Source organism: Zalophus californianus, chromosome 10 (genome assembly GCF_009762305.2).
Source record: "Zalophus californianus isolate mZalCal1 chromosome 10, mZalCal1.pri.v2, whole genome shotgun sequence".
Classification (NCBI taxonomy): Eukaryota; Metazoa; Chordata; class Mammalia; order Carnivora; family Otariidae; genus Zalophus; species Zalophus californianus.
In genome coordinates, this window is record NC_045604.1 from 49,982,305 (window position 1) to 49,996,931 (window position 14,627).

The following is a 14,627-nucleotide window of genomic DNA, read 5'->3' on the forward strand; positions in this document are numbered from 1 at the left end:
ATGTCATAAGGCTTGGCTGGGAATTTGTGAGCTTGTGTGTCACAACCGAGAAGGGAAGTTGGAAGAATGGTTATTTCATAAGGTTCAATATGATTCTTCTAACTTAATAAATTTGTACTGAAGATCTAGGGGGGGCTTGGTAGATAATGGTAAGGGACAGAGTCCCACCCCTCCACCCCTGACCAGGGGGCTCCATAAGCCTGGGAAGGGCTGCATAAAGCATAAAGAGGTTCAAACTTCATGAAGGGGGCTTTTAGGAAAAGAAGCAATCAGAGGCTTTTTGAAGTGTCTGAGATGGGCAATCACCTGCTCGCATGATGCTTGAGAAAGATGATTTAGCACGAGAGTCCAGAGTGGAGGTGGGGGGCGGACTCGAGCTGGGAGGCTGGCCAAACACTGCCACAGCTTCCGGACAGAGAAGTAGCATCTGGCCTTGAGTGAGGGTAGAGACGAGAAGTGACTGCAGAAATGTTTCCAGTTCTGCTCCGATGTGGTGATGCTGAATGATGAGAACAGAGAAGGGAGAAAGGCAACCACATTATCTTCCGTGTTTGCAAGACTAATCTGCTCCTGGGGCCTTCTAAGAGCTGCTCTGTGGAAGGAGCGCAGCCCAGGAGTCTGGAACATGACTCTAATCCTGCCTGTTGGAACTTGGGAGAAATTATTTTATGTCAACTTTGGCTTATTTATCTTAAGATTAGGCCATTTCAGCCTTAAAAGGCCTATGATTTACAATAGTACTTTGGTGGGAGAAATATGTAATGGCTGACATAAATTAATATGCTAAATTATACTACGGATGGCAAAAAAGACTGAGATTTGTACACGGATTTACACTTTACGAAGCACTTTCGCGTGCCTTATTTCAACCTTACCACGACAACTGAGGTAAATATAATTATTTCATTCAGATTTGACAAGTGAGGAAACATATTTGGAGCCTTGTCCTAAGGTCATAGTGGTAGTACCTGGCAGAGCCGAGACTCAAACCGCCCAAATCATAGCCTACTGTCCTAGGTGGGAACTTGGAATTACCGTTTGTTTATTCAACATCAGCTATGAATTCTTGCTGCACGAAAGCTAGCATTAGATATTATTGTTGTTGTTGTTGTCATCTCAGGACATTTTTTATTCACTGATTCACCTATCCACTCATTTATCATATGTTTACTGATCACCTACTGTGTGTCAGGCCCAGAACGAGGCACTAGCAATACAGCGAAGGCTAGAGCACAGTCCCAACCCAGAAGGACCGAGTCTAGGGAAGGAGTTGACTGCCATTTATTGTAAATAAATATTTGCAATATAGCTCGCTAGGTCCTTCTTGCCGGAGCACGTGTGGAAGGCGTGTGATGGTGTGTATGCAGGTCTGTTTCATCTGGAGCTGATACCATCTCGTTCCACTCACAGACCAAATCTCTAACAAATGGCTCACGAGGCCTTCCTTGGCCAAGGCTCCTCTGACTTCTGCTCACCCACACTCTGCTCTTCTCAGAAGCCTGCACACCTGCTACCACTATTTGGCCTGTGGTACCTTAGAGCTCATTTCCCCTTCATTTATATCTTGTTCACTGTGTGTTTTCCTTCCTTCTTCTGTAGAAGGCTCTGTGGTAGACACAGTGGTTTTTGCAGGTGAGTACCGTAGGTAACATTTGTGACTCAGTCATAGCACGAGGTCTGAACGTGGTAGGCAATCAATAAACATTGGTTTGATTAAGATTCCCAGTTTGAGAATCCACATGGCAGAAAGGTGCCAAAATGAATCCCCTAAAAGGGCAGTATGCCAGGAGCATGAAGTCCAGAGCAACTGCAGTGCTGTCCAAGAGCATTTTAACGTGATGACTGTATCCCGCAAACCCACCCTTGACCCCCCTCAGTCCATGCATCAGGGGCTTAAACAACTGCATTCAGAGTATGCAGCCTCACTGTGACAGGGAGAAAGAGAGACTTTGGCCCTTTAAAGTCAGTTTTGTGAAATAGATTCTCAATCCAGCAGGGACGATGTTAAGAAGCAATTAAAAAGAATTTATTGTTATTTTTACCTGCATCCAGTTTCTGGCTGGGCCACTCTCTTGTGAAGGGGTCTTGGCACATATGCTGTTCTTGAGTGCCAGTTTTCCCATCTGGAAAATAATCCCTGTCCTTGATCCTCAGCTCACAGGGGTGTTTGGAAGCCCAGGGAGGTGATGTCTATGCTGTGCTTGCAGGATCCTGGACAAAAGGCATTGTATAAATAAAGGCGATCACCCCTATTATAGTGTACATGGTGCTTCAGAAGTGTGTTTTAATGCCCTGTCCCCTTTCCTCCTGTCTCCTTGCCCTAAAATCTCCCCTCTGCTTGTACCCAGGAGCACAACTGTTCTCATCTAGCTGCAGTCAGATTAATTGAACAGGAGCCTTTGAAATCCCATCGAGTTTACCCAACCTGCTTATCTTTCAGGCCTTTCACAGGCTCTTCTCTTTATTGAGAAAGGAAAACAGAAAAAGACATCACTTGGAATGGCAACTGCTTGGTCCTTTATCAGCTCAGCTTTTTTCCTGAAGGGTCCCCCTGCCCCTCAAGTGATCTCATCCGAAACTTCCCCCACACTGTGATGGCTGGATGCAGGACTCTCTGATTCCGTTGCCTTGACAACAGTTTCTGCTTGTTGTAGGTTCTGTTTAGTGTTGGATCCTCATCGTTGTCTTCCCGTCTGCGCAATAAAACTCTGTGAATGACAGGGAACGGAGGAAACAGTCCAATGAGAGACGGGGGGGAGGGGGGGGGAAGGGAAGAGCAGGCAGAGAAAACCTCTAGAGGGCCCACTGTTGGGTCTTTGGAACTTGCCAGGTAGTTGTACATTGAACAAAAACTTAAAGCCAGGAAGCAGTTTATCCAAAATGATTTAAAGGCAGCTATATAGACACCTTGACATGATGGTCTAATTCTGGTGAGAATCATAAGAACCGAGGACGTCATAAGCAGAGCTGAATATCTCTTCCAGGTAGACTGAAGAACCACACTTGGCATATTTTCTCACCGTCAGTGAACTTAGACTTTGGGAAATCCACTGACATTTACTGAGGGCCTGCTGCATGATTCGGCAAAAAACTTTCCCTAGTGTCCACATAGCACACATGTCCTTAAAGCACAAACACACTATTCAAGTGGTTTTACTTAATGTTAGCTTGTTATTTATTTCTGTTTTTATGGTATTTCTTCATTTGGAAGACTTGGCATAGTTGGACAAGAAAAGACAAGTTCAAGACTTGTGAGTTTGAGAGAGTAATATTCTGACACATCTTAACTGCTGAGCTTCAAAACCTATATATGTAAGCGACTATTTATTCTTCATGTTGGCACCAAGTACAACTCTCACATTACAATAAGAGCAAGGTGGATTGAATAAGGATGAGTCAGTTTGAACGTCGACTATGGGTTTAAAAGATTTATGGACTTTTCATCTTTGTATTCACGCACCAAATATATATTGGGTTCTGATTATTTTCCAGGCACTATAATAGGCACTAGAAGTACAGTAGTGAAGAAAACAATAGAACATCTCTGCCTTCAGAGATGCCATGCTCTCTCTCAGTCCCATAATCTATGTTGGTGCTCACATAAGTGCTTCTGCATTAGCAGAGAGGTTAAATGGAGGAACTGGTGTTGCCACACCCAAAGTTGACCACAAAATTACACAACTTCAGGGTTGAAGGGGCCTCCAAAGACCTTTATCTCCAACCTCCCTCTTACAGGAATTCCTGTTTCACGCATCCCTTGGAGGGAGGCACCACCTTCCAGCCATTCTCTCATCTGTCGCTTCTTATCTAGCAGCACCTCTACCGCCAGAACTATCCCGGGTCTGTCCACTGCACCTTACCTGTCTCAACCAGTGGTCTCTGGTGGGTACCTCTGCTTCCATTCTTCTCCTTAATCCATTCTCCACGCAACAGACGGAGTGATCTTTCAAAAATGGAGTTCAAATCATGTCTTCTCTGCTTAAAACCCTCCAAAGGCCCTTTGCACTTAGTTTCAAATCTCAACTCTCCACCCTGTTCCATAAATCTCTGAAATGCTTAGGCCCAAACAGCCTCTCTGATCTCAGTCCCCTGACTTCCTGGCATACCACATACCTCTACCTGAGACACAGAGGTGTGACTGCTCATGTTCTGGAACTGTCCCCAACCCTCCCTCCACCCCCACCATAAGACACACTAAAAACTAAGCTCCTTGGTAACCTGCACTTGGATTTGTTCGCTTCTATTTATAAATGTGTCTCACATAGTAGGCAATTATAATTATTATTTGATGAATTTTTAAAAATCTAGCTTCTTTAACACCTTTTTAAGAGTGACGGGAATATCTGTATAAGGGTCCCCAGTGTATATATGATTTTAACAGTTTGTTTAGTTTTTCTTATATTGTGCAAATGTTTCTTTCTCTGCAGCATCCACCCTTTGACCTTGGTTCTGTTACATGAAATTAACCCATTTCCTATCCATGTAAGTTCTTTTAAATGTTAGTGTCATGTAGGTCTCCCCACATCTTCTGCTCTCCGGACTAAACACTCACAGTTCCTTTAACCATGTATAGGACGTGGGCTGATTTTCAGATCCTTCTCTCTCCACCTTCCTTTTCCTTTAAGAACTACCAGCTTGCCTAGTTCCCTCTTAAAATGTAGTTGTCTATCACAGCTACCTAAGGAGGAGAAGATGAACCAGTTAACAAGAAATGTTAAGCTGGTGAAAAAGAAACTTGATCCAACACTAAAAATGTTAATTGATCACTTTCACAAAACTGGTTTAATGTCTGACCAATTAAACCTAGTTGAAGCCTCTTTTCTGCCAAGCCAAGTACACCTTCCATTGGATTTTGAGCAGTGACTCAATGTGTATATTAGTGGGAAGAATTGAAACTAATTCTCTGTTCTTAATCGCTCCTAATACATGCTGGTCTGCAATAAATATGATATCAAAATAATTATAATAAGATTATATGGAATCTAAGACATGGTAATTAATGAAGAAGTATTTGAACTGTCAGTGGTGTCTTGAGCCCTAAAGGGAAAAATAATAACCTGACAATATAAGTGAAATATGAGATCAACCAATTAATTAGGAGAATAATTTAATCTGGTGCTTTGAAAGTAGGCCAATTAAAATGCACTGTTATTATTTAACATTAAGTGAGGTGCTAGATCCTGAACACAGTTTGCAAGTAGACCTTATATTCCTACCCTCAGGGAACTTAAAGCTGATTTAATAGTTGTATATAAAAGGACAAAGGACAAAGGACAAAGGAACAGGCCGGGTGGTGTTGACTTGATTTACTTTACTGGAGCTCCTTCCTCTGGCATTGAGCTGGAGCATGGAAGAGCTGTTACCACCACTACACTTTTCCGACCTTCTCCTCACTTTCTTCTAGCCTCCACTGGCCAGTGGGAGGGATCAATTTGAGGTCAGTAGAGGAGAGAATAAATGGGTTAAAAAAAAAAAAAACTTTCCAGGAAATATTGTTTTCTATAGTTGAACTAGTTAGTGAAAAAGAAGAACCTAGATATCATTAGTGCCTTTGATAATTCATTAGGAATAATTAATTGGCTACTAATGAAAACAGTAACAACAATAAATACAAAAAAAACTGAAACCATTCTGCCTTCTAGCATACTTAAGGGAATGCATGTACCTACCCTCAAATTTAATGATGATGCAAAAGATAAGCCACAAAGTAGCCCATTAACTGCTCATTTCACTTTAATGAATGCTGATCTCTGAAATAAATAATAATAATACAAGTGTATTTATAATTTGCAAAAATTTCTTTAAACTTTTTAAAGCCTTCTCCTTGGGAAATACTGAAGTTTCAGGGTCTCCCCTCCAATACCTTGTTCACAGTGTTGGATGATTAATATTTTGATGTCAGAACACTGTCCCTGAAAGGAGAATCCTCTATTCTTTCCATCTCACCAGGAGGAAACACAGGAGAAGGGCCTCTCCCTCTCTCTCCTGGAATATCTGTTTCCCATTGGGGTGCCCTTTCAACTGCTTTTGTAGCAATTCAAGTAGATTGTGTTGAGATATTCATTCTCCTCTCTTCTCCTTGGGAACCATGTAGAAGGTGTTGGGGAGAACTGCCTGTGACTGGATACCATCCATGGCTCTCTGTCTCAATGAGACTTGCCCTAAGCCTGAAGGCTGACAGACATCATGCTTTCATTAAAGCATTTGGCAATGTAATACACAAAAATGGATGACAGTTTGCCAAAATGTGTTACAGGTTGTTCAAGCACACTAAATTATCATGCTTAAAAACAGAAGAGCTCTGAACTTATCGCCTGAGACTATTACCAATTCACAAAGCAACATTCACCAACATCTATCTATATTTCACCTATGGATCCATGACTCTAGGTTAAGAAGTATAAGGATTTGCCTAAACCAATAGCACTGTCCACAGCTTGACTTGATTTCTTGGTGCATATTTACATGAAAACAGAATGTTAACACTAATAAAAACTATGAGTAATTAAGCTCTTACTAAAGTTTATACTAAAGCTAAGTGCTTTCCATGCATTATTTCATTAAATCCTCACAACCTATGAAGTAGACATCACAATTCCCATTTTATAGAAAATAGAAATTCAAGCCTAAAAATTAAGTAACATGGTGATTGACAGAAGAAAAAACTCAAATCCAAGGCTGTCCAGTATGCATTTATCTTTGAATCCCTGTGCTATATTGCCCCTTAGTAAATAACATGTCAGGGTATGAAGGCTATAATCATTGCTTGGGCATACATGGTTATGATAACTTATACATAATTGCTCTCCCTAATGTACACATCAATATACTTAGTCCTTTTGTCTACTGATTTAGTCTCTCCTTATAATCCTTACATGCACTATATGCTACTTGATTATTATAATAATTTTACAACAAATTACTGAAACCTCAGGGTGTCAAGCATCTCTATGGTGCCCACTTTTCCTCCACTGGGTCCATGGTCACATTTGTACTCTATTCCCAGTCATCTAATTAACTGAGATGACTTATTTAAAATTTTACATTATTTTCCCCATTAGCCTGGTCTGGAGCAGCAATTTGTACCTATACCTCTGCTCAGAAGGAAGAAATAGAAAAGAAAATGGAGTAGGTTTTTTTTTTTTTTTTTTTTTTTGACAGTTGCAATGTATCACTTTCTTTGTCCTGAGGGCTAAAATAATGTTTGAAATTGTGGCAAATTGGGATCTCAGGGCCAAATCTATCTTCCTCTGTAGAGTTTTCTACTCTTCCTTGGAATTCCTTGGTTTTCCATTTTTTTGGTGTTGCAAATTTAAAGTCTGGATCCCCCAAGTAAACTGTACAAAAGCCCCTTTCTACCTCAGTTCCCCAACCTAGCAACCACAGGCCAGACACCCCCAGGGAAGTTTTGTTTGCTTGTTCTTTATCTGATGGTCTTGACTTTAATATTTCTTACCACTCAAAAGGGAAAGCCTAGGACACAGATGACATGGAACATGAAGGAAATTGCCTGAGTGTTCCTTGGGTTAGTGAGGTAACAGTGTATTCTGATAATGGGTAAATTATCCAATTCCTACCTCCATTCTCTGACACCGTTGGTAGAGAGAAATTATGGAAGAGTAATCAGAAGGCCTTGACTGATGAAATGTGGAAGACGAGGGAGAAAGAGTAGTCCAAGGTGATGGAAACAAGTTGCACCTAGATAACTGGGAGAATGATGATGCCATTAACAGAAGTGGAAAGTTAGAAGGAGGAGCCGCAAGGGATGAAGGGACGACGGAAAAGAAATGATGAATTCAGCCATAAAGTTGTTGAGTTTGAGGCGATGCTGGAAAATTAAGTACCAAGTGTCCAGTGGGCAGTCTGAATGGTAGAAGTAGAGTTTAGGGAAAAGGTCCAGGTAGGAGATAAAAATGTCAAGGTCATGTGTATAAAAATGAGTGATGTCTCTGGGGTAGAAAAGAAGAAGGAGACTTGAACCTGAAAAAATGCCCTTAAACAAGCAGCCAACACAGAAAAGCCAGTTAGGAAGTCAGAAAAAGAATGGCCCATTCATGGGGGAGTAAAGGGGATGGCGCCATGTGTTGGAAGCCAAGGAATGATAATGGGTTTTTTGCTGATAGGGCTATGAGGACTTGATCAGATTAAATGTTTTGAAGCAGTTCATAAGTATCGAATGCTATACCTGTGTTTACTTGTAAAGTTGTTCTTTAAAACAAACATTTAAGGAGGAAATAGAATGTTTTGAAAGGAATCAGCATCAAAACCTCTAAGATCTCACTAACCACCCATCCCCACTAGACTCTTTTACTGAGGAAGACACCTACTCCAGCAAAACAGACACCTAATAGCTGAATTGAACCACATAAAACGGCCATTTATTTTGTCGTATAAAAATGGTCTTTTCATATTTTCCATCCAACTTGAGCATGGTTTCCCAAACCTACTTTGATGAGCTTGGCCACCTCTGAGCTTTAGGAATGGGTTTTGCCATCTGACTCAGATTTCTTTCCCTTGGCCCTCAGCCTAGTTCCTCTGGTCATTCTACCTGGGGTCTTTTGAGGGCTGGAATGGGGACATGATTGATTGGTGTTCTAGAACTAAGTGGCCACAAGGCCTAGATCAAAACCCTGTTCTAACTCCTACCTCGTCCACTCTTGAGCTCCCTTCTATACACTTTCTCTGAGCTTAAGCGAACGTATTCCAGGATTCAAGACTATAGAAAGTGATGACTCTGACTTTCTGTCTTTCCCTGATCTGAACACAGGAGAAAAATTCTCAATTGATCTAACATACTGGGCACACCCTTCCTACCACAGAGCAGATAACCAGATTACCTGAAAATGCAACTGGAGCAGAGGAAGGCTTAAAATGTGTCATCATTCTGATTGACCTACGACCCTCCTCCATGGTCTGGTGAGTTTTATGGTCAGAGTAAAACAAACCACGAAGGGAATTACTTCAATTATGCAAATCAACGACCCAATCAAGAACTTCCTTTTGTACACAGTGTCCCAGCATTTGCATGCCTGGTCAGTTGTTTTCAAATGACCGAATTCTACTTGGTCTCATTAACATGCAATCCTTAAGATGCATATTCACTCAACTAATGTGATAGCTTGGTCTCTGCAAATGGAATTCTTCCCAAATGTGCAAGTGGCTCTAAGTAGTTTAAAAAGTTGTAAAAGCATAGTCACTACCTTGTACATACAGCCTGTTGATCATGAATAGAAGTTCTACAAAACAGAAGACAGCAGAGAGAACCATTAAAGTGCAAATAGAGCAATTAGGGACTGCAAGCCTGACTCTCCCTGTTACTCCACAGGACTCTTGCCCCTTTGCCAACTCCACAAAATTAGAGGAAGCTGACATCCGTTCTTGATTCTCTGGTGTGGTTTCAGGATAGGGAGATATTCTAAGCCACATCTTTATATCCAGAACAACACATAAGACATTAAGATAATGCTCGATTATTCAAAAAAATTAAGTCTGGCCTGATATTTGGCCTGGAAATGATCATTGGGTTTTGACTTTCTCTTTGCCTCTTCACTTTGGTTTCTTGTAATATTCACCCCTACCCTCCCCCAGGGTAACTTTTCATAAATGCAATTTCATGATGAAAATTTGAAAATAATGTGGCAGTGATTGATTGCCAGGGAAGGCAGTTGCCTCTGCCTTTCTTTTCTCAGAGACACATTAATAAAACCTGTGAGTTGTTTCATTTTAAATAACCAGAGAGAAAGATGCATATGTAGAGAAAGTGATATAATGTCAGATACGTAGTATAAGATTATCATACCACAGTTATATTAAAAACTGTATATAATTTAAATTTGTATACATTTAATAGAGATGATGCCTATTTTATTTAAAGATACAATCCTAGGACAACCCAGCAATATATTTTAGAAAATTCAATGTTAATTTTTAAAAAGCCCATAACTTCTGCACTTATGGGATACTTCAGAAAGTTAATTTTCTCCACAGACTGTGGTAATTTCAACAAGAATATCCTAATATGACTCAGATACTCGGGAAAAACTTCCATGTATTAAAAATTGAGTTTGAAATAGGATTTTAGGCTGTCATTTTCATCAATGAGATTATATTTTGCGCGTGTAGTCCCATTTTTAATATCTGAAATTAATAAAAAAAACTCCACTGAAAATTTTTGTAAGCTAAAAGGCACTGCTTACCTTCCTCTGATTGCTTCACTCCATAACCGCCCCCCCCCCACCCCGGGCTTCATCAAGGCATTGCATCTTTTCAGAGCCTTATTGCTATTATTTTGTTAATATATTTTATAAAGGCAACAAAACTAAGTATATAGATTTAACAAGGGCTGCAAGTTGCCAACAAGTCTGGTAAGTCATAGCTTGTTTCTAAAACCATCATAATTATTCTTTGTGGGATGTGGAGAGCTTGCTTTGCCTGTATCTGTTTATTAATAAGTTGAACTTTTTATAACAATTAGATACTTGTTTGTGGGGTTTGGACTGAAATCACTAGACTGCTAGATGGATGTTCTCTGTTCCTGAAGGTCAAGGTAGACCTGCCTTCATGTCAGTCACTGCTACAGGTGAAACAAGGATGTTCAAGGAAGAGAACATTTTTATAGGATTAGCTTCTCTGTCTTTACCATAACCTCATGCCTTGATTTCAGTGAGGTATGTGAAATAAAGTGACCAGCACAGAGGACCAATAAGTGTGCACTGTTTCTTGCTTCCTCTCTATTTCAAAGTTGCTCTGGTGGTCTTTTCTCAGGATGGTTTAAGGTCTTCCCAGGTTCAGGGCACGCATACTATTGGATGCATCATCTCAAACCATATTAAACCTGTTTGTATATTATGCATGTATTTCATGCACCCACATCCCACAATAAGCAAAACTAGCCCCTTCTCTTATGCCTTCAATACTAGCCCTGGCACCCATCAACAGGCATTTAAAAAATGTCTACCATGTGACCAAATGACTAGAAGCAATGATAATGTAAAGTGAGAATTCCTATAGCAGAGAAAGAACAGGACTCTTTTCTTAGGAAATGGCTTAGAGTGACTCCGCAGAGGAGGTGACATTTACACTGAGCCTTATGGATGAATTGGAATTGGCCAGATGGAGGGGGCTAGGCATTCCAGACAACTGCATTGGCAAAAAACACAGCTTTCTGTACCTTCTTGATTTTCAAACATTCTAGAGACATGGGATCCATTTTATTTTCTTCCTACCTCTCAGACTGTTCTCTGGATGCCATTTTACTCCAAACCCCATGAAATTAGATGCTGCCTTCAAGGGACTACCCTTGTCTCTTTTTTTTCCCTTTATGCCCTCCGTTAGTAATCTGAAGCTTTCTCCAGACTATCAACCATTACCCGATGTAGGACCCTCTCCTTCTTTTTTTTTTTTTTTCCATGTAAACCTTTTGTTTTAATAAATAAGAAGACCAAATCATGGCTTAGATTCTAAATCACATTTACAGATGAGGAACGCTTCTAGGCCCAAACAGGTGAACAGTGAAGCTACTAGTGCTGGCAGGAATGCATGAGCCCCATGCATCTGAAGCCTAAAGAGCAGAGACTGAATGTCAGAGAACACCACACACATCACCCTCTAGACTCGAGAACGACAGCAGAAGACGAGAGGAAGAGCAGAGACTCGGGGAAGCACTGGTAACCACCATCTGATACCCTCACCTTCATGCTACAGAAGCAAATGTAAGTTGTGCTACATGTAAGTTGTGTAAGTTGTAAGCTAAGAAGGAGGTTTCCTGATCATAATAAGTGAAACTTTCTCTCCTGTTAACAATTAGGCCAAGGGCATTAGCTACAGAGAGGATCCACTGATAAATACAGAATATTAGAACAGCAAAGGGGAAGCCACAGATATCTTGTTTTTTTCAAGTATCGGAAACTTCCGCATGACAGAAGGAGAGCAGTGAATGAACTCCACCTTGCCCAAAGGTTTAGTCCAAAAACTTCCTGTTGGCATTTGCACCGAATAAGGCTCCCCGTACTTCTGGCATCATCTGCTGGGCTATGAGATCCAGCCGGCTTTCTAGGGTATTGGAAACTTTTATTTTATGATCCCCATTATAGATCTCAACTCCACCAGCTATTTCCTCAGGCAGGTAGGCCTCCTGATCAATTTGGACATCAACATCTTTTTTGGTGGCAATTTTGTACATAGGCATCGCTTTTTGCACTGCAGCCTTTACCAGAGGGAAATCCTGCTTCCTGCAACGAACAATCATTCGAGGCTCTAACAGTTGGTACAAACCCTGAAGGACCAGTCCATCCAACAGCACCTGGTACCTGGTTGTATCTTTTACCACTTTGCTGAGTCTCTGTTTTGCTTCATTTAGTAGGTCTGTAATAAGGTCATCTCTTGCTCTGAGGACTTTTAGCCTTGCTTGATTCATCAAAGTAGACATCTGAATTTTCTTCTGCTGCTCAATCTGCTTTTCTTTCTTCTCGTAGTATTCCATAATCTTCAGTCTTTGGGTTTGCACAAGATGACCTTTCTCAATGTTGAACTCTTCCTCTGCCTTCGCATCTATTTCCTCTGCTTTCTCATTGGCTTCTTGTTCAATAAAAGCCATCATATGCTTAATCTGCTTTTGCATGTCAGCATCGCTGAGGGCCATGGCGAAAGCTCTGCTAGGCCGGAGGCCCACTGGCTCTAGCTTAGGCTGGAAGGGGGCTGTGGAAGGAAGGGGAAAAGAAAAGCCAGCGGAGCTTTCGGCTTCCTTCGCTTTATAACTCCGGCTTCCGGTTCCTTGGACCCTCTCCTTCTTAATCTCCAGAGCGAAACTTTCTTCTAAATAAAGGTGTTTTGTTCTTTGTTTTTGTTTTTCATTTGCATGATGGGTATTTCCATGCATCCCAAATTAAGCATATCATTTTTTCCAGAAAGTCTGCCCTTTGTTCTTTTTTCCTTATTCGGGTTACTATGAGATCTTCTTAAGCATTTAGATCTAAAATTCTGAGTCATCTCTGACTCCCCACCCCCACCCCTCCACCTTGGCCACCACATCCAATCAGTTACTCGTCCTTCGCGTAGCTCCTCTTTGTCTTTCACTTCCTCCCCATCCTACTCCCTTCCCACTAGTTAATTATTTTTTTTAAAAGATTTTATTTTTTTATTTGAGAGAGAGAGAATGAGAGATAGAGAGCACGAGAGGGAAGAGGGTCAGAGGGAGAAGCAGATTCCCCGCCGAGGAGAGAGCGCGATGCGGGACTCGATCCCGGGACTCCAGGATCATGACCCGAGCCGAAGGCAGTCGCTCAACCAACTGAGCCACCCAGGCGCCCCCACTAGTTAATTATTGATTCCCCTTTCACCTAGATTATCACCTAGCCTCCTAACCAATCTATCTCTGAATCTATTCCCACTAGCACAGGCTACATACCTAGGTTGCAAAATGCCCATTTCTGATCACATCTCCCCTCTACTAAGGATGTTAAGGACATCCACTATCTAACAAATAAGATTTGAAATGCTCAGGTCATATTTGAGGTCTCTATTATCTACCTTTCCAATATTAAATCAAACATTCATTTTTATGTATCCTTTGCTGCATCAAAACAAACTCATTTGCTGCTTCCCACAGGCACATAGAAATTTTCAATCTCCATTTTTTTTTTTTGTCTAGAAAACCTTTGCAGCCCGCAGTGTCAAAATCTGATTTTTAAGACTCAACCAGAAAGCTACCTCCTTCATAGAGCTTCTCCTTATGCTATATATGCTGTCCTTCCTATTGTTTATTTCCCCTGTCCCCCAAGCCTATATTGTATTAGAAGGGAGTTCTCCCTCTTTTGAATTTACACTTAATTTTTTAATTAACAAACTTCACTGTGTTTTTCTGTTTATAATCCTACAACATTTTACCCATAGCTATTAGAGCAATTATTGTACTTTGCATTGATTCTGGAGACTGTCCTCCATAAATATCTGGTGGATGAATGAGTACAGCCTTTATAGATTTTTTTCCCCTTAACAAGTCTGCCTTCACATCTCTAAGGCAATTGAAAGAATATTATACATGGAACGAATTTATGTATACTTACAACAAGTTATTTTAAGGGATAATTTGAAAGCGTGCTTATTTCTGGTATGGAATTGTAATTTTTTTATATGATGATAAAAAGAGATTAAACTGGTGATTGGATATTTTGTGATACCCTCTTACAGAATATTTGGGTTAAAATTTTGTGTAATAGAACAGGATAAGTCAAGGACAATTAGCAACAACCATAATGATAATTTAATAACTATTGTTTATCAAGAACCAAATATGAGCCACATACTCATCCATATATGTACATATTTTTTCTATCCCTTACATTTTACAGATTTTTAAATTGACGCTCCAAGAGATTAACTTTAATTATCTAAGTAGTCAAGATTACTATTTAAAATCCACAGTTAGGTCTTATTCTCTGAATCATAATCTACTCCTCAAAATATTTCTAGTTACTTAAACATCATACAGTTCCACGTTCCTCCCTTTTTCTCTAGTAAAGCCTGTTCCATTTTTGGTCAACCTAAGATTTGCCTCTGCTCTATTAGGGTGAAGTCATTTTTTCCTGACTTTTTGCATTTGTGTGGTGGTTGAAGGTCTGAAAAATTGA

At 40.5% G+C, this 14,627-nt stretch overlaps 1 protein-coding gene and 1 long non-coding RNA gene across 2 annotated transcripts; one reads left to right on the forward strand and one right to left on the reverse strand.

Annotated features, from left to right (window-relative positions):
* Window positions 1-491: 491 nt before the first annotated feature.
* Window positions 492-11,699, forward strand: LOC113932846. Its single transcript, XR_003523146.2, has 3 exons — window positions 492-888; window positions 8,768-8,916; window positions 11,477-11,699. It is a non-coding gene; the product is annotated as an uncharacterized LOC113932846 (long non-coding RNA).
* A 260-nt stretch (window positions 11,700-11,959) lies between these two features.
* On the reverse strand, window positions 11,960-12,767 carry LOC113932845 (V-type proton ATPase subunit E 1-like). Its single transcript, XM_027612322.1, has one exon. It carries the CDS (start codon window positions 12,638-12,640, stop codon window positions 11,960-11,962), a length of 681 nt encoding a protein of 226 aa, XP_027468123.1. The 5' UTR covers window positions 12,641-12,767.
* Between the last annotated feature and the right edge of the window lie 1,860 nt (window positions 12,768-14,627).

Coding starts and splice junctions, on each gene's coding strand:
- LOC113932845 (XM_027612322.1), bottom strand. CDS start 12,640: ATGGCCCTCAGCGATGCTGACATGCAAAAGCAGATTAAGCATATGATG.